Source organism: Dromaius novaehollandiae, chromosome 2, assembly GCF_036370855.1.
Source record: "Dromaius novaehollandiae isolate bDroNov1 chromosome 2, bDroNov1.hap1, whole genome shotgun sequence".
NCBI lineage: Eukaryota > Metazoa > Chordata > Aves > Casuariiformes > Dromaiidae > Dromaius > Dromaius novaehollandiae.
The window spans coordinates 157579188-157600098 of NC_088099.1; the positions used below are offsets into that span (position 1 = coordinate 157579188).

General features: G+C 39.1%; 1 protein-coding gene across 2 annotated transcripts in view; it reads right to left on the reverse strand.

Annotated features, from left to right (window-relative positions):
- Positions 1-7950: 7950 nt before the first annotated feature.
- TMEM65 (transmembrane protein 65) overlaps positions 7951-20911 on the reverse strand; it is a 33828-nt gene continuing 20867 nt past the window's right edge. For both annotated transcript variants that reach the window (XM_064507852.1, XM_064507853.1), the window contains 6 exons: positions 19532-19576; positions 17339-17406; positions 16022-16076; positions 14498-14540; positions 13021-13126; positions 7951-11414 (listed from right to left, as the gene is read on the reverse strand). In XM_064507852.1, coding sequence (XP_064363922.1) covers positions 11319-11414; positions 13021-13126; positions 14498-14540; positions 16022-16076; positions 17339-17406; positions 19532-19576 — 413 coding nt within the window. In that variant the 3' untranslated portion in view covers positions 7951-11318. The remainder of the gene's footprint in view (positions 11415-13020; positions 13127-14497; positions 14541-16021; positions 16077-17338; positions 17407-19531; positions 19577-20911) is intronic.

Sequence of the window (20911 nt, forward strand, 5' to 3'; positions counted from 1 at the left end):
ATATTTTTTTAGTGCAAATATACCAAAGATAGGGAGGAATTGCTTGGTATGACACACCATGGAACGCTAACCCAAAGCGGTGAACAGTTACAAATGAAGATGAGGGGAAAAGAAAGTATTGGAAAAAAAAGAATGTATCAAAACTGTAGATTACAGTCTGGAGAAGAATGATGGAATCCGCACGCCTGTAACATCCTGGATAAAATACTGCCAAATGCAGCCAGAGCAGTCATTCAGTATCAACAACTATTTCTTTTTCCTCCTTCTTTTTCTAACATTTACACATCTCAAAAGCATCCGAGCAAAGAGGAGAGCATGCTGAAAAAATGCAGGAACTCCCCTATGCCTTTTTTTTCCTAACCCTCTGTGCCACCATTGCTCACCCTGCATTTTCTTAAAATCTGGAGGAAATAAGAGCGAGCACCTCATTACGAACATATCAGAAAGACACTAGAGAAGTTTATGAAGAATAAGATTAGATGTGGATGCCAGATAAACATGCAAAAACCATAATGTTACTGAATTACAGGAGGTTTCAGACACAAAACCAGAGGGTATAAACCATGAAATACCATGATATCGCTTGTCCTGCAGCAGACTGGTATTTTCTTAAACTGGTGCTTCTTGGCAGCATGTGCACTAATCCACAAAGTTTTCATGTACCTTTCAGCACTGTAGCATGAGCTCAATTAATAGCTGAGCAGTAGTTTAGCTGTTGACTGGGAGCCAGTTATCTTAGAGCAGTAGAAGGGCAGCCCTTGCCTGCAAACAGAGCTTCGACTAACAGACAGAGCACCATGGCTTGATTTCAACGTCATATCCAACACGTTAGTCTAAGACATTTTCAATAGCACGTATATTTATCGCACGGCGTGTGACAGCACTAGAGCAAGCTGAAGCCTTTGCTTACTGCGCAGCCATACCCAGCCTTACCAATTGCACATGGGCGTCACAGTCCGAAATAATAAACTCATGGAGCTGGATCCGATGATTTCTTAAATCCTACTTCCTAATTAGGTACCAAAGCATAGCATCATTACTGCACCAGACCAGATCACAGAAGTGAGTCATGGCATACTCTGGAGACTTATATTTAAAGGGCTTTCAACAGAAAGCTTTCGACCTGATTTGCATGAACTGATGACACAATCTAGATTATTTCTGTAGCAAACTATATGAAAAACTCTCTGCCATAACATTCAGACTCCACCACCACCAAGATGTATATAAAATCAACGCTATAACAGAAAGCAAGGGAAGGCTGCATGCTTAGTCCAGGAAGAAGTAGCTACAGAAGCAAACATGAAACCAGTGTGGTAAGTGCACAAAGCATAAGCAGCTACCACTGTACTTTCCATTGTGACTTGCAAAGTATTTTAAGCAGAGAGCCACATAATAAATAAATAGTAATTGATTAGAACACTTCTCTATCACCTAATATAAGTAAAATTACCATTACAGATTACCATTAAGGGGGAAAATAAAGTTAGATTTTAGTAACTTTTCCCATTTTAGGTTCAAAGTAAGAAAAAAGAGTTTACACATGACACTGTCTTAACAGCATTTATCCCCCTAAGAACAGTATGATAATAGTTCAGAAACATGCTGAGTATTATTTTAGCACATAGTAACAAAAATATACTCTATTGTTTTCAATAATCATTTACAATGACAAGTACAAAAACTATACAGGGATTGTTGCTCTTTCACAGACTGACTGCACATATGGGGAGGATCAGGATTTACCAAACTAGAAAATAAAATGATGAAGAAAAAATACGTGCAGAATTCATCACTTTGTTTTCTGCTACATCACCCTAAATCAGAGTCAAGTCAATATAGGACCTGTGCCAAAGCGATTTTGATCAGCTGGAACACAGAACCATCATCTTCCATCTTAAATGGCACTGCTAGGATGAAAGATACTGATTTAGAATGAAAAATTGCTTTCGTCATTTTTTTTCCAGATATTTTAATGAAATGAATAACTTTTCTTGTATTTCTCTGAATCTCTGCAAGAGAGACTTCATTTGCTTTTCAAGCTCTCTTCTTTCACAATTATATTTCTTGCGGTTTTGTTGCATGTGGTGTTCAACAACGGCAGGACAACCACAGATGACTGAAGGAGCAGGAGTCACAACTAAGATCCAGCACTAAGAGGGCCAGCTACAGAAAATTCACTCAAACCTTCGTGTCTCTTTAGGCCAGAACCTTCAATAATATTGAGAGCAACACTGTTTGGTACTCAGAACCACACACCACTGGCCTTTCTTTGGGCTCACCTTGTATTACAGCAACTTTCAGCAATACCAAGCTGACAGGATTTAATAACATGCTAGTTACAAGCATGCTACTTGTTTTTGTTGGTCATAGCTCACAGAGCTCTGGGAAATAGTTGATTTTAAGTTTTCGTTCTTCAGGCAAAGCAATTTACAACAGAGAGCCAAAGAGCCCCGCAGTTGTGCAACACGTGACCCTCGCATCGTGTGTCACAGCAGCTGAAATGAAAACAAAAAGTTGTAATTTGCTGCCCACATGGAGTGTCACGGAGAACAATCAGCCAGAAATAAGGGATTCTTCCCTGCTGGAAAGTTTCAAAAGAAGTCATTTGTTTGCCTGTCATCCCCCTCGCTACCATGCTACTCCACTTGCAATTAGAGTTCTCAGCTTTCTTTACAACAGTAAACAGTTTTATCCAATACAGTTAGCTATATTTCACTTTGAAATAAACGTTTTGATTTCACGCCTACTCTAATTTGCACAATTAGCAATTGCACTGATCAAAAGCAACAGAGAGCAGGCCAGGGAGATCAAAAATTGCACAATTCCAGGCTTCGTTTTTAGCAAGCAGAGAGACGTTGGTGCTTGCAGAGCGTGACCAATCTCCTCCTGAAAGGGAGAGCTCAAACACATCAGACAAAATGAGTGCAGGTTTCTATTTTACGTGGACAGGTGACAGGATATATAACCCAGATGAGGATGTCCAGTTACAACATCAAAGTCCACATTTAGTCAGAGAAATCCCACGTAGTCAGGAACTCCCAAAACACGTAAGAAAACCGAGCCTTGAAGTCCACAGGGTATCTGTGAGTGACAGAGTTCATGAGTGCCCAAGCACACATTCCCGTGCCACCTGGGTGACCTGTATAAACGCCCTGTGGAACTGCATTTTGGGTTGCCCAGGACTTCATAATCTGCATGCTCATATAGAACCCGCTAATCTCCTGCAGAGATAAGCGGATGGTTATCCTAAGAGACGCTATGGTTTGCAGTGTAGACCTGAGCAGGGAGGAGCCTCCTTTCCATCTCTTTTTAGTATCTATATGAGCAACTGCCCTGTTCCTCAAGCCTGCCAGTCCAATAACCCTTAGCACAAACTCATGCAACCCAACAAAATAACTTATTTTCCCAGAAGAACTGTCCTCGTGTCTGACTGTTTTAACAAAGCAGCTGAAGGAGTTTGTAAATCAAGATCAAACTGCCTCTCACAGCATTACTAGTTCTTGTGGTATTTTCCACAAGTAATGGCTCTAGACACAGCCCAGCTCCCAGTTCTGCTATTCCAGTGCTCTCACAAGGGGGGGAAAAAGGGTTGCAGGGAGGAAAAACAACACCCTTGGCTGTTGCCACATCAAGTTGGTCAAGCAGTTAACAAGGACAAACCAGGCAACAGGCAGAGAAAAAGTCACTTGCAGAACTGCATTAAGTCTATACTGAAACTTCACAGAAATGGGCTGTTTCCCTTTCCCTTCCCTTTTAAGATCTGTTTTTTGATGTAGCCTTTGATAACTAGGCAGTTATATTGCAAAGATAAACCACCTGCAATCATTCTCTTATTCAAGGGCTCCTGTGTTCAAAAAGGAGTAATTCAGTATCATTTTTCCTTTGAGAGTTGCCTCTAGGCAGGGATTATTGGCAGCTCAATAGCCAAGATGCACAGAAATGCCACGCTGGGAGAGGGACGCCACATCAGCTCGTTCTTCCAGTCTCCCAGAACGCTAAAGGAACTCAGAGGCACAGAGAACAGTGGGGAAGCAGCACAAACGCAAACCTCAAATCCTGCTTTCTTAATTGATCCTCCATGCATTCCCACGAAGGGAAAATGGCCCAACAGAGTCCCATTCCCCTCCCTTTCCTCCTCATTCCTACCAGGATGTAACACACAAGCCATTTTCAGCAAAAAAACGATAGTAGCACCCCTCTGCAAGCAGATCACCATGGCAAATCCAAGAAGCAGCGGTGTGCAAAGACAAGAACACACTCCGTGGTCTTGCACTACCGCTCTCCTCAGAGCAACCTCTTCCCAACAGCAGTGGCAGCTGTAGGCCTAGTGCAGCAAGCTTTATTCACAGGATACGTTTTTGAACTGAGGAATGCCACCATTCAATACACTTCACAACCCACTGCAGAAGAATCTGCCTATTTACAGGTTCTTCCCCCTTTGTCATTGGCAAGCAAAAGATAATCACACTTTTGGAAGGGCTTACACCCTCCAGGCAAAAGCATAAGGCCCTTTTCATAATCGAGGCTATGAATAAGACACTTGCTGAAATGCACAAAATCAAGAAAAGAAAACAAAATGGACACATAATGCATTGGATTAAAACCTCAAATCATTTAAAATAGGTGTGACATTTCACAGCAGTTTAGTCTTTGCACGAGTACACACAAGTGTTCCCAACCTTTCTTGCAGCAATAACTGTTAACAGTCACAAACAGATATTAGGCATGATGTTACAATAAAGAACCCTGCAGGAGGGAGGTATGAAAATGTCTTGGTTGATGCCTAGGTAGAGGAAGAGCTCAGTGTCTGTCTAGTGCCTTTCTCCTGAAACATGAAACCATGTAAAACTCTGTTCATTAACTCCCAATATAAGGTGAAAAGAGATGCCAGATGCACTTTCAGTGAAATTACTACTGAATCTTGGATTTTAATGTCCCACTTTGAACATGAACAGCGCTCTGACTTCTTGAAAAGGACAGCCATTCACTGAATACCAACTGGCTGTTTACTTTAAACATTTGCAGACAGAGCCATCTCTAGCCTGAAACATAAACAGATTTTGAGAACACAAGCAGTAATTCACAAAAGGGAGAACCAAGTTTCCAGTCGAGCCTACTTGACTCCAAGAACAGGGTCAGAAAAGACATTCCCAATCTTTTAATACAGCTACAGCATCATCTGGAGGACTTCACCACGCGAGGCTGGTGAAGAGCGGCCTCTAGAGCAGTTCTGTAACCATGAGCTCAAGGGTGCTGTGTGGTATGGACTATCAGGTGTTATTACTGGCCACAAACACACAAGTTTGGCTGAATGCTGTACCATTGTATGGAGGCATTGACTTTGGCCAGAAAGGACACACTTCTAAAATGTCATTGTTAAAAATATTATCTCTTACCATGAGAGGGACTGGAGAGCCTAAGGAGAAACTTTTGGCTTCCTTTTCAAATTGTGCACCAGGCATCAAAGGAAGACACTACCTTATATTGTAGGAGCTTAATTCCCAAAGTAGCAAAAACTTTGATCTAAATTAAAGTCTTCACAAGACTCAGTCCCAGGGACAGCTGAGCCATCAGCGATACACGTATTTTTGGATCTATTTCAAATACCTCTGCCAGAGTAATATTCAGAACCAACCCAGGCAAAAACCAAAAGATAATTAACAGAGATGCCATTGTGGAGGTCCCTGTAGGGAAAAATCTTGCTAGCGTTAGAAACTTGCACAGCATCACTGCCACTCATCCCTGACAGTGCGCGACATCCCTGAAGATACATGCTGTGGTAGGGAAAAATAGTTCAAGTGAATACGATTCAGTTTAGACAAAGGCAGTACAAGGCAACTGGCTCCATCAGAAGGGGCCCACTCCTTCCAACTCCTAGAGTCCGCTTCATCCAGAGAAGACCAATGGAGATGCCTCAGTAGCTGGCTATTTTTGTTAAGCATGCATAAGGAGAGTCCAGCGTGAGCTACTGTTGGCTCTGCACCCACTTTGATTAAAGTTATTCATGGTACTATACTCTGTGATATTTAGGAGAAAAATGGGGATGGGGAAAAGAAAGAAGGGCATTACACTTTCCAAATGCCAAAAGTATTTCAGCTGGACTTGCCCAGAACAGTCAAAACAAAAAGGAATGCTTTTATGCTTGTAACTTGTGAATGTAAGGGGTAGACTGTATTCTGTCCTCTAACAGCACAGGTCAGGACAGCTACCTTCTTACAAAAAGAAAACCACATTTTTCACACTGAGGCTTGTCTCCTCTTCCAAATTCTTCAATGATTAATGTGGGGAAAGGTTGGTCAGAAAGCAACGTAATGTTCTCTTCTTCCGTACCACCAAAGCTGTTTAACTGTATAAATGCTATGGAAATATAATGGTATTCATGACTCCTCCCACCTCCAAACCTGCTGCAGGAAGGTTCTAGGAAAGCTAGGTGTGCTATTTACCTATGCTGAAGTTGATACCAAACAATTAGAACCTTTAAATTGGTAATCATTAATTAGTGCCACTAGCTACCATGCTCAGTGAGCACAGTAATTGGTAGGGTATAGACAGCAATGCTATCAGGAAGGCTGATGGGACTTCTCTTCACAGCCATCTATAGGTCTCATTAACAACAGCACGAAAACCGCCTTGGGTCACACAGCTGGGTGAGAGCTTTAATCAAGTGAATCTATTTCTTCTCTTTTTCTATGATGGCTCTGAAACATTAAAGATGCCACATACTGGGGAATAGCTAATGTTGTTGCTTTTCACTTTGTCAATGTCTTACAAATCACCTATGTGCATATTCTTTGTTACAAGTCACATAAACAAGAAAAATCACAACCCTGCAGTAGTTTATTCTAACGACCACTGCCTACCAAAGACAGTAGGAGCAACTCATGAGATTGTGAATTAGTGTTCATAGCTGTATCATCATTTAAGCCAGTTGCTTAGATACCTATTGACTTTTAAGGTGAAGAAGTATTCTACTGTAAATGTTTCTTGATGATTCTCTTCATCCTGCTGCAAGAGGCCTTATTTTTGGCATCATCTACTTATGGTACCATACTACATGCCAGCACTCCTCACTGTCTGCTGCAACCCAAGATGACTGTTTCAAATTACACATTTGAGGCTCAAAGATTGCCCTGCTCACATCCTAATGACCACATCCACTCAGTTGTGGATGGGGGGGACGAGGGGGAAGGGAGGGGACAGAAGAGCACAGTTATGTCCAGAGTGGGTTTTGTTTTGAATGGAGGGGGGCTTTGTCTTTCAAAAAAGAAAAAAAAACCAAAAGAACTCCACCCAACCCTTCTGCATTTAACTTGGTTTTTAAATTCCAGTTTGCTCAAAATCCTCCCTCCCCTCCACACAAGACTGTTTTGAAGCAACACTCCAAGAGCATGACCTCAATAAACATTAAATAAAAAATTTAAAACAGGAGCTTGAACTGGTGTTGAGAGCATAACTGCAACACTGGACTAGCTCTCACTAGTCTCTTAATATTTCAAGTTAAAATGTTACAGATCCATGAAAGTCTCAGAGCAGGACAACAATTCTTCAATATTATTAAGGCCTGTAGTTTATCACAGCTTATCACTAAAGCATGTAAACCATGACACAGGTAGGACAGCATGTTGGCCGGATGTGTGATAGACCATATGAACAGCACTTACGAAGAGTTCTATTATACAGTGCAACCAGAATAAAGTAAAAATAAAGGACAACATACACAGGTTGTCAAAATGAGATTAGACCATCATTCCAATACAGAGATGCTTTACTCATCTTCTTGTTTATGGACACCCATCCACAAAAGGATTGACCAAGCATCGAAACAAGTGAAGAGCCCCAAAGTTCAATGGAGAGTTCCAAAAGGCTTAATTGGGATACAAAACTCAGTTATTACACATGATTAAGTGCAGGTGGACTTCTGACTAATATTAATCACAAATGCCGCCATTTTTACCATGCAAACATTTTAATTGTTCAAGTTGTTCTCTTCCAAGCACGGAGAGAATTATCAGAAGGACAGAAGTGGACTACTCCACAGTGGTACCGCATACGAAATGACCAGGGACTTCCTATAACTTTTGTAATAAATGCCTGTTGTGTTAACTGAGGCTGAATACCCACAGGGTATTAACATTTCCCCTCCAGCAACTGGTCTAATAAAGAAACACAGAACAGCTTTGCTGTAGTACAAAAGTTTACAGAAAGTTTGACAATTTAATTGAAGACAATACAAAATATGTTGTCTGAATTCAAATAATTTATGTAAAAGTACATGAATGATGAAAATATTGGTGAGAAGATTTGGGTAACCACATTATCAGATGCATGTTCTTTACTTTTTTTTCCATCCCTACAGTTAACATACAGTCAAAAATACATTTATATTTTAAGTTACAATAAAAGACAGCATTGCAAAAATAAACACAATTTCAGGTCTATCAGCCCTTTAACATGAAAATTTCCTGTTAATATAGGACATACTTGATAGAATAAACAAAGTGGAATAATACTGAAGTCTCCGAATAAGCCTGGTTGTGTTTGGTTTTTCCTTTTATTGGGGAGGGAGAACAGAAAAGAGACAACAGAAAGCAAAGAAGAGAATTTGTTAGTGGTCTTTCAATTCTGTGTTTTAAATAGCATATGCAGAGCATGGGATTACTTTCACCTATTTACCCCAGGAAAAAAACACCCTCCTTGTCAGGAGACTCAGGGTACAGATCAGGCACAGATCTTCCATTTCACATGAAGCAATACCACATCCATACAAAAGTAGATCCTGTGGGCAAAGTAAGCTACCCCAACTGTATACAGGATGGCACGTTGGCCCCAGCAAACACTTTCTCCCAGCCTCCAGCACAGCCACAATTCCACTCAAATCATGGGTTATTTCTTCATGCTTGTCAAATACCGAGACCCAAAGAGTCGCTTTCATGACTATGACATCAAGCAACAGCCTGAAACACCCAAGCTTTCTTACCATGCGTCACTTGCCCTCCACATTTTTGTGGTCAGCTAAACAGTTAACAAGGAAACACATGATTAATTTCTTTAAAGATATTTTAGTTCATTGCTTCTTGTTAAAAGCATTGGTTGCAGTACAATAGTTTGACATACAGCAACAAAAACGTACTCGATTTACATGCACAAGCCATTAAACAATAGTACAGTCTTTCCTATAGCCTTTCTAAAATGAACACTATGACAGCTGACACTTAGCTTTCTGATTGTTCTTATGAGCTCTCAAAAAGTGATGAAAATAGTGTTCCAGTTAATACAACAGCAAAGGACAGAGATTTGGCCATGGCTGGAAGATTCCAGTGAAGATGCCAGTATCTTAATGGGAGGCAATGTTGGTATTACTATAGTCACAGCTATAAAAGCAGCTATGCAAAGTTGTTTTAATGTGTACTCCAACTTAAAAAAAAAATGCATGAGAAATACTTACAGCTTTGAATAGAAACATACCAGAAAACAAGAAAATGTATGCAGCAGCAGAAAAGTTAGAGTTTAAGGCAAGAGAAACGTGTGGATGCTTTAAAAACCTTATTATTGAAGTACTGTATAACAGCAGCAATCAGTAATCCATGGGGGAAAAAGTGCATTGTTTTCTAGCAGGGCTTTTTTTTTAAAAAAAAAGCAGCTTCCAATTTTGAAAATGCAAGCATTCATGTTCCATTCTTGCCTAGATGAGATTTCTTTAACTTTACAGTTTGGTCCAGATTGTCATGGTTTAACTTACAAAGAACAGTATACGCTATTAGGACTACTCACTGCAAGTTTACCAAATCTGCTTTTCAAAAACAGATGCAACTGTCACCTTCATTATAGATTGGTGTTAAAGTTTCAGTACTGCTGTTATGGTGCTTCTGGAAATGAGAACAGAGAAGTCAGATTTATGACTGAGATGAGCAATCAGCTCTGTAAAACAAATATGCATTTTTTTAAAACATTTCTTTCTAGGTTTTGAAAGAGTTAATAGTTCTAGCAATAAGACTCTCAAAGTGCCCTGGCTGTGCCCCTCTTTTTTAGCAACTTTTCCAAGCGATATTCAGACAGGTAAGAAAGCCTCTCCTCTGTAATCAACAGTCTTCAATTTAGAATTACACTATTGGCAAGTCAGATCCTGAAATATTATGAACATTCAACATGATAGTTATAATTCATTCATGTCCATTAAAAAAAGCACAATTATATGTGACTGCACTGTCAGATCTATGATACACCAAGTAAGACTGCAAAAATAAAAGGCAAAAAAGAAAAAAGGCCCCAAGTCTCCATTTCTCTTCTTACCAAATGTCCCACAGCAAAAAAGTAGCAAAGGTTTAATCTTAAGTACAAAGTTATATTCTGCAAATCAGGTCCTCTAATCCAGACTGACGGTACTTTGATTATCATTTCAATTGAGCCATCTATTACAAACTCGCAATGCCAGCACTTTTTCATACCTTCAGTTCCCCAGCCTTGTCCACCTATATCAATTATTCACATCTTATTTTATATAGAACAATAAATAATGCTGTGGTTTGCATTTCTGAAATAGGTAGAGGTCTCAATTCCTGTAAACCATGTGAAAAAGCTCAGGAAGATAAATTAACGGATACTTCAACTGAATTCTCAAAATATTGTTCATAATGGAAAAAAAGGCATGAACATGAAGGTATAGAAGGTGTTAACACACCGGTCTAAAAAATGAACCTGGTAAAGAGACTACACTGGAAACACTTACCTTGTCAAGGCATTTAAATGATGATCTCAGAAGATAATTAGTAAGAATTATAAAGAAGTGCAAACTAGACTGTAGTAGATGGCTGAAAAAATCTGTTTTAAAGGCAGTGTAAAATCGTGGCTGGTGAGGGGGCAACCAGTCATCTTGCTGACTTCAAATCATCTACCACCGACCCCCTTAATAATCTGCATTAAAGGACCTGATGAACAGCAGTGAAATTTTTACCATGCAATTACAACTGTTAAGCAACCAATATGCAACTCAAGAGTGATACTGTCATCCATGGGGAATTATTAAAGTAATAATCCATTAAAGAACAAGGTCAAAAGGGGAAGTGGTAAACATTTGTTGCCGTAAGTGAAAACACTTCAAAAATTTACATTAAATAAAAAGCTAAATGGTTTCTTATAAAAAGTACTGAACACGACAAAGCCACAATAAATTAGTGTTTCCGTAAAACGACATGCTGAAGGTTTTGTTCCCAAGTCTATACATTTTTTTTTTACTGTCTGTTAATTCCTAAATGTTGACAGCATAATTGAATAATTGAGGTACATTAGTTTACATTTGTATATGTCTTGTAAAAATGTTAATTTTTTTCTTCCAGTTTTTCTTCCTCATCGCCAAAGAACAACAAAGGAAACATTCCTAAAATGCAGCCAATGGTCACTCCAATAGCTTTACCCTAGAGAAAGGGGGAAAAAAATGAACAAGTTTCTCACAGATCAGTTGTTACTTATTTTCTGTGTAGTACCACCACAACAGGAATATGGACCCTTCTTTCTAGCTTTTGGTTGGGAGCCACACTTTTCTCAGCATGCAGACTACAAACACAAGCTAGAAGGGACACACAGATATGTATATGGAAAAGTGACAAGATGAGAAACAGCATACGCTGTGACAAAGACAATTTTGAGTAAAGACAAAGGGCATGACCCATTAAGAGTTCCACATGTGGTAAAGGAGGAGACCAAGACTCAAAGGGTCAGTAAAACGGCCAGGAAGACAGGGCAGGAAAAAAACATTTAAGGTGCAACTATAAAACATATCTTCTTGTATGCGGTAATGCAAATTATCATCAAGGCCATGAATGACTGTCATGTCAAACATGACAGTTTGCAAGGGCACAAGGTAGAGACAGAAAAATAGATTGGAAGAAAAGATTTCACAATTGACCTAGATGTAAAGGTCAAAAGAAATAAGAAAGGCAACATCCAAACCACATCTCTACCAGCAGTAGGTGGATGGCATCAAGAAGCTTTGGATAGGATAGCGGGCAAGTATTTAAAAGACAAAAGAAAAAAAACAATAAATAAAAGGAGCATACAAGCTAAGACACTCAGAAGTCCTTTGTATAGAGAAGGGCTGTGAATGAACTGTACTGGAATGACTGAAACTTGTGCTACAGACTCAGCTTCCACTGAGAAAATCCAAATGTGAGACAGAGACTAGAGGGAAGCCAACTTGCAACATGACTAGTTCCTCTCCCCTGCTCACTGCCATGATACAGCACTGCTAAAAGCAGACTTTTTTCCTGAACCTTTCCTCAGTAAATGTTACTTCTCTTCCCTTAAATTTGCAAAGAAATTTTTTTCCTCAGAAGTTTTCACTCTTGCAAAGTGAAAAAAATCTCAACACTAGTCATAGTATTTAACCACAAGTGACTTGGTATAAAAATAAGCTAACATGCTCATTGCTAAAGTGGGACTGTTCAAATGTTTATATGTTAATGAAGTAATCATGAAAATGCATCTACAAGATGAGTGTCCCATAACTGAGCAAGTTACTAGAGACCTCGGTAGTATTACTTGAATACTAATTTATCCAGATAAAAGTTAATTTCATATCCAAGCTAATTATAAAATATCAGAAATGAATACATACTAGTACAGATATATTACTAATAAGCACTTGACAAAGAATATATAGGAATAAAACTGCCAAGGGTGATGAGACATACATACTGTCATAAATTTCACATTGACTGTCTTACCGCTGTAGCTAGAGTTCAATCAAGGGACCTGCACAGCATACGTCAAGTCATGGCAGAGATTATCCATGCTACATCACTCATGGTTTGTCTCGTACAAAACACACCCACGATCAAAACAGTCCAGTCTCATAACGCTTCCCGACATAAACTTATAGCCAAACCTTCCAGCAAGTCTTCAAGATTTTAGTGGTCATTAAGTATTTAAGGGCAAAAGTGACAAAAAAAAGTTATCTCCAAATATTAGTAAAGAGAAAAAAAAGACCAAATTCCACATAAATAATTCTGAAAGGACACTTACCAAGTGTGCACTGAGACGCGTTTGCCACATATCAGCTTGTTTGGGTGTCAGATCAGGAATTGACAGACCCAGTCTTGAAGCTAAAGCTTCTACATAACCTGCAAGACTGGCAAGACAACAAAACAAGAACACATGATCTGGGATCTGAAATGTCTCAAAGTCAGAATTTCGAACTATTTGAAGCACTGAGCTTCGATAATGAATAGCTTTTCCTTCAGTACGCATAATGACAAAGCCATCAAGAGGCAAATACAGGAAAATATGCAAAATGTGAACTTAAGTCTGAAATATAAATTAATTTTCTCACTAATTTAGTATGCAGTATTTCCAAAAGAACTTTATGCAGTAAGACACAACTGGCCTGAATGCTACTGTTTTAGCACAGCTTGCAGTAACTTTTACAATTGGAAGTGTTCCACCACTTGCACACTGTTCAGCAATAAGCTTTGTTATATACAGAAAAAGAAAAGAGTGGACAATATGCAAACTTAAATAAAATAAAAGGAATCCGCTGCATCTCTTTTTAATAGAAAAAGAGCTCAGGTGCCACATATTCACTTATTAGTAACAGAAAGGTATTTCTGGCTGTGAAGATGTTTCCTTTTCCTAGTATCTGGCACCCTAAAAAATATATGCTGTTGCAAAAATGTATTTTCCAAGCTGTTCACAGCAGTAGCCACCCTGGCTCAGAGGAAGGGTCCCCCAGGTCAGCACCCTATCTCTGATAATGAATGACTGGCAGCAAGCGCTTACAGGAACCGTACAACAGGACAAGAACACAATGAATCCTCCTGCAATATATGCCCTCCTAGAGGCCAGAGCTTGTGGGTGAGGGAAAGTTATATTCACTGTTATGTGGCTTTTTTGAAAAGGTGTTGGACTACAGAAAGCTAAACTGAGTTTCTCTTATCTGAACACAGGTTTTCACCTTCTACTGAAAGACATCTAACACACCTTGAGTGTCAACTCAGTGACTTCAGAGCCAAGCTTTCACATGATGTTCTTATCAATCTCTCCTTCACACGTGTGCAAAAAATGCATATAAGTAGCTCACATCATTTTAACAAATGCACTTTTTAATGACCAAATTCCCAGTACTTCTTTACAAGCAAGCAAGACCTACTGAGTACATTGAATGAGATTAAATGCCATTCCCAACTTTATCAATTAAAACATGTAATTTCCACAATACATTTTGTCAGAATATACCGGAATAGTGAGAGAACTATTCCCTGTTTCAAAACTATGGCATTGTAATTTTAACTTCAACAATGAATACAATTCAACTTTTTATTTGCAAAGCCAGCAACCATTTCTACAGTCACATGGTTTACTGAAGCACAATTCAAGAGCTGGGAAAAAAATAAAGCAATTTCAACAGCTTATACGGTACTAGTTTGTTAGCACCAACCAGCAGCACTAGTTTGTTTTCAAAGCAGCAAGAAATCAATATACTGTTAAAAAAATTCAGACATACCCCAGTCCAGCTAAATCTGAAACAAGGTTTCCCAAAGCAGCAGCTGGAAGGTGGAAAGGGAAGAGAAGGGGAGGGGAAGGGGAAAAAAGTATTATTTTAATAGCACAACCAAAAAAACCCCACAATCAACCCCCGCAAGTGACTCTCACCAGTATATGTTGCGTAGAGGACTAAGAGTTCCTTTTCTACAGCTAGTCTTCTAACCTTATTACAATTTGTAATAACTGCAGTAGAACTAACAATAGCAGGAAGTGCAGCTATTTTTCTGAACTGATATTAAGAACGCTTTGTAAACACAAAAAGACAGTGACACTTGGAAATTGGTATAACAGCTTTTCAGATCAAAGATAACAACGGCCACCCACAGTTGCCAGTTTCATACATTTAACACTGGACACCAAAGAACACCTTCCAGTGCCTGAAGAGACACAAAACCACTGGAATTAGAAGGAACTGTTACTTGCATATGTAATTTCAATAACTATTTTAAAAGCAGACATGATATCCACAAACTCTGTTAATTCAGGAGTCAGTACTGCACATGCAGTTGAATACGTAATAAAGTTATGTTCTTAAAATATGATTTCACAGCAGATCTTAATAAGGTAAGCCTGCCTGTGACCGTCTTGCATTGCAACAGAGGTTGCAAGCTTCCAGATCACTAGTCTGTTCTGCTATACAAACTTTCATTTAAGCAATTAGGGAGCTTCAGACCAGTGCTACACCTGCAGCTTGTGTATTGCTTGAGCAGAAAGCACAAAATTTTTTAGCCAACAAAATTCTGGTCTTTTTCTCATTAAACTGAGACCCAGCATCAAAGATGCAGGAAAGACACAGCAGAAAACTTGCTATGTAAAACACTACATCCTCATTTTATTACATTATTTTCTTCACATTCAAGATGTCCAGTTGGGGGGGGGGGGCAGGCACACTTAGCTCAGTAGCAAAGACTAGAAAAGCCTGGCATTCCTAAAAATAAGCAAATTTCTATTGTCCATGAGCAGTTTGCCTCTCTCACACTAAGCATGACTTTCTCGCAGATACAGCAAAGCTGTTGAGCAGGTTTGGCACAGTGACAGAGCAGGGCTGCTTCTGTGCCATCGCATGGTCTCACACCAAGGCAAAGAAGCCACCAAGAACATGGGACAACATGGTAAAGGGATGCCAAATACTGATCTTCACTTAGTGCTGCAAGCAAACAGCAGCTTGCCCACCAAACAACAGCAGCAGCTCCATTACAGAAACGTAAATACGCTTTTCCAAGTGACCCAGGATTTGAATTTTTTTGATTAAAAACAGAAAAACCCACAACAACACACACCACAACAAGAGCCAGCACTCCAAAAGCAATTGGAATTGAAATTCCATTTCTGCAGATGGAATACCTCCTTGCTTCAGCCAACGGTTGTTTCTTTATTAGGACAGGCAGCTGTAAAACCAGGGCCGTTTCAAGCCCAGTAGCCCATTTTCAGCCTAAAATATAGTGCCATATTAGTCTACATATGTTACATTTTTATTACTTGCCTGCCATAGTTGAAATTCCTAGGACAACTCCAATTGACAGTTCTATTTGGGTTCCCTGGAAAAAAAGATTTTTTTTTCATTATTTGATGGATTTGGAGTGAAAATAGATGATACCCCTTCAGCTGGTCTAAGTATCGCTTACTGCTTTTTTATGTTAAAATTGAAAGGATAAATGAATGTTATTTCTAATAGATCTGCACAAATCCTATCCTCTCAGCCTATGTATCTCCCCTTAGAACAAGGTCCTACTTCAGATATTGTTTTAATATTATATATATCTCGTAATAGCCACCTAACGGACAAAACAACAATCCCTGTCTCTGCATACCACCTTCCCACTATAGCTGCTAGCTGAATGCACAGCAAACTTTTTCTACAAATACTGAGCAAGCTAATAAAAAATGTAGTATCATATCTCCTTATCTTTTCAGTTAAAGAAACAGAAAATCACAGTGAACTGCAGGATGATACAAAGTGGTGTGTAGTGCGAGGATGAGACACAATGGGCATAAACTGAAACAAGAAAGGTTCCAGGTGCACATAAGGAAAACTTTTTTCACTCTGAGGGCAGTCAAAATTGCAACAGGTTGCCCAGAGATGTTATGCAGTCTCCACCCTTGGAGTTTTTCAAGGCCCAAAACCCAGGTCTGACCTTATTGTTGACCCTGCTTTAAGCAGGACGTTGGACTACAGACCTCCTGAGGTCCCTTCCAACCTGAATTATCCTATGATTAAGATCAGGGCATCAATGACTATTCGACATAAGAAACAGTGTCTTTGGCTTTTACTCCTCTTCCTGTCCTACGAGCCCATTTCATCTTCCAAACGACCAAGAAAATATTTAAGCGTTGCTCAGCAATGCCAGGCTACACCAATACAAATCAGCACCAGCACTAACTATACCTGCATCACCCAGAACAAAGGAACACATTAGTAAAGGACACTGAAGACCTACTTATCAGTGCATTATAATTACATTTGGCTACCAGTAAGAAGAAACAAAAGAGTATTGACTACGCAATCATAAATGTCTTACAGCACAAATTAGGAGAGGGGAAAAAAAAGCAAGCGTCTTTTCAATCCAGTAAAATCTGTTCGTGCTTGCCTTCAGGAGGAACAACACTCCTTTGAAAACATTCTGCAAAGTCTGAATAAAGCATGGAAATTTTCTTACTGGAAAAATTAAAATAGAAATTAATGTGTTAAGGCAGGGGAAGAGGACTCTTCCTGAAGCCCTCATTTGCTTAGTTAGCACAACGAACACTTGAACATGATGAAGCATGCTGGCTTGATCAAGGAATTAAAAAACGAACTTACCGCAGCAATCATAATTGCGTTATCCAAAAATCCAAACCCTACAAAAGGTAATGCATTGTGGAAGAACACTAAAAGAAATAAGTAACAAAGAGATCATAAATATCTATAAGAGAGTTTACTAGTTTACATAAACAACTGACATATCAGTTTAATCAGCAGACATTGCCTTTAAGAGAAACAAAGAAAATCCCTTTCCTACTATTTTTGTTAGTGACCTCTTTTTATTTCTAGCAGGTTTGGTAAACCCTCTGCTACATCTAAGTATTATTAACAGCTTCTGAAAAAACAGTTAAACCAACTTACTCTTCACAAATACTTGTAAAATTTTGGATAGAAGCCACTATGCCTGCTAGTGCATAAGAGAAATATGTAAAACTACACAAATTTTGATACTACTTACAATCCTTCCAACTGACGCTGCAGTATCACAGAAGATTGCCAAACTCTGTCTCAGACTCTTTGCATTCTTCTCTCATTCTAGGAAGCAGCTTGAAATAAAGCCCTTACTTTCTCTGCAATTCCCTCTCTATCCCAGTGCAAGAGATCCATCTTCTTCAAACATTCCTAAAAATTCATTTTATTTTATTTTTTTAAGAGTATAACCTAGAGCTAGGCAGTTCTTATCATATAAAACAGAGTACCCAAAGACTCCTTCAGCAAAGCCTGCAAATGCTCCTAAGACAGTTTTCACTAATGTGTTAATTATCTCACTATTCAACCCAAACTTCTGTATCTTGATTTTCTTGGGGCACTATGTTAAATACAATTAGACTTGAAGAGGCTTCTCAACATATGTTTTAAAGATTCAAGTTCCATCTTTTATTTCATGCATCTTTTCATTCTTGAAACTCCAAATAAATTCTGTTTGAAAATATTTCCTTTTGCAGCAACTTGGAACATGCTGGTCTGAATAACTTCTGGCAATAAGCACAGTGCTACTGTATCTTTCCTTTTGTCCTATTCCATTTTCTCTCCCAAGTTTTAGCTTATAAGCTTCCTATGGAATTTGCATGGCATTGCCTCCAGCTGAGTCTTAAGGTGCTAGCATCGTAACACTAAATATAGCACTAAGGACAGACTACTTGACTAAAAATTCAGTTTAGAAAGATAGTTCTTTTCACTTTTTCAACTTTTAAAATGTATCAGCTATTTAGGGCTTTTTCACTTCAGATGTGATCAACAAACATTTTATAAATGTACACAGACTCAAACATACAAAGAAGGAAGAGAGAAGAGTACGTATGAACTTCACAGTCACATGAAAAGAAACAGGTAGCTCTTCCTTTTGGTTCTACTTCCCACTGACAGCATGAATACATGATCACGTAAAAAAAAGCAAAAGCCACACTTCAAGAGATCTTCCATGCTGAGGAACCAAAACATGTTTGGACTTTCAGAATTACTTTGTAAGAGCATAAGCACTTTCCTAAATGTAAAGATAAGAAGAATAAAGCATGTAATATGTGGGCTTTAAAAAAAAACTACAGCAGGACCAAAAAAACCAACAGAAAGATAAAAAGGAAAAAGAAGCACACAAAAAAATGCCACCAGTTTTCCAGATTTGTGCACCTAACTGTGGATCTACAGAGGGGGCTCAAATTCTTACTGAAGTTGACAGGATTTTGGAGTCCATGGAGCAAACAGAATTCCAGTTACCAACACACAGGCACAAAAAAAGGCAGATACCCAGAACCGGAGGAGATTTGCATAAATGATTGCTCACTGACAGAGCTTAAGAACACAAAAATGGATTGATTTGGAAATCGAGTCAGAATTTAGCATTATAAAGAAGGGCAAACCTATTTCCAAGTTCTCTATAGTTTCGTATCACTTCTCAGTCCATTTAAAGTACATGTGACTAGAAGCAAGTCAGTAGTTTCAAGCTTAAACACACAAAACCACACACACTACTGCAGCATCAACGCAGCTTGGCTTAGAAAAAGTAGGTTTTGCTACTGGCTTTGAAAAATGTTCTTTCCTTTGGGCTTCCAGTCCTAGTCCCATCATCTCTCCAACTGAGGTATCATGAAATAAAGATGACATGGTGATTGTAGGTGCTTGCTTTTGTTCATCTACTACTCAGTACTATAGGGATGAGGACAGAGTAACACTTGTAGGAGGAAAAGATGAAGCAATTCAAATACAAAGACTGCACAAGTACTGAACTACATTCAACAGACATTCTTATTTTACCATGTCTCAGTTGTCCTGGAGATGGTGGTGCAACCTCCAACTTCTCTAGAGAAGTCAAAATGAAACGAGAAAGTTAGCTAGGTCATCACAAATTAAGTTTATTATAATATAATGAGTCTACAGAATTACTAGCAGGCAAAAAAGTAGTTATGTTGATTAATATCTTTAAAACTTGAGGAACAAAAGCTTTATATCTCTATATTATTTTTACATTAGATAACATGGTATTAAAAGCCAAAAAGTCTCTCAGATTGATATTACAAGATTAAACTTATAAATAGAAGTGATTATGCAAAATAACAGCTTATACACTAGAACAGCCCAATAGCCATCTTTGTTATTGGATTAAATATGTTAGAAAAAACACACTAAAATTAGAAAAAAAGGACATCTAATGAATACAATAGTTAACTATTTGTTTTTAGAGGTACTGTAAGCAGGCAGCAGACAACCTTCATTTCCTCCAGTCAGTTTGCAAAAAACCCCTACCAGTTCTGTCCTGACAGCAGACATCTGTTAGCTAGTGTGAGAATAAAAGAGAAATACTACGACACTAGAGACTACGGGTTTCGATCACAGCAGACCAAGAGTGGTCACTTGGTGCATGTTTCGGGAATCCTGGGCTCAGACGGCTGAGAGCTTAGGGCAAGGACCCCCTTCCTGAACCCCACAGGATATTGCATAGGAAGCCAATGCAGTTTCACCGAGTGATAGGTGATGCGCAAAAGGCAGCGGCAACAAGTGCCCATTTCACAGCAAATTGCTAGGGCAGAGGGGAGGAACCAAGCTATGTGCTCAGCTTTTTTAATGTGCCAAACATAAAACTCCTTGTCAAAGGAGGAGGAAAAAAAAAAGTGGCCCCAATATCTTCCAGCACAATGAACCCTGAGCTTTTGACAAACAGCTTACAGATTTTTGGAGCAGGCAACATCTATAGGCAAAGGTTCTCCTGTAAAATAATTGTGAAGCTTACATCACTATCCCAGGTTTTCAACACAGAGTTGGAGCTACCACACTAGCTAGCGTAAAAAGACGGCGCTACAAACACAGGCTGTCAGTCACCCAGGCACAGTCTGCATCATGTCTGAACTGCGCAGATGAGACCGAGCACCCCTGCAGCACCCAAGTGAGCTGGCATACTCAAAGCTATTGCAAAGGTCTAACTAGTAAGTTCACCTAAATTGATGTTTCTGTTTGGTTGTTTTTCAGTTTAGACCATGACACCAGTATTCAGCCAAACAGATACTGGCTTCCAGAAGAACTGCATTAATTCAAGGTCTTAAACTATAAAACCTTTCAAGCTTTAACAACTGCTCAAGAGCTGCTTTCTCCACCTGCCAGAAAGATGTAATACCTAAGCTCCACAGAAACAGCCAACTG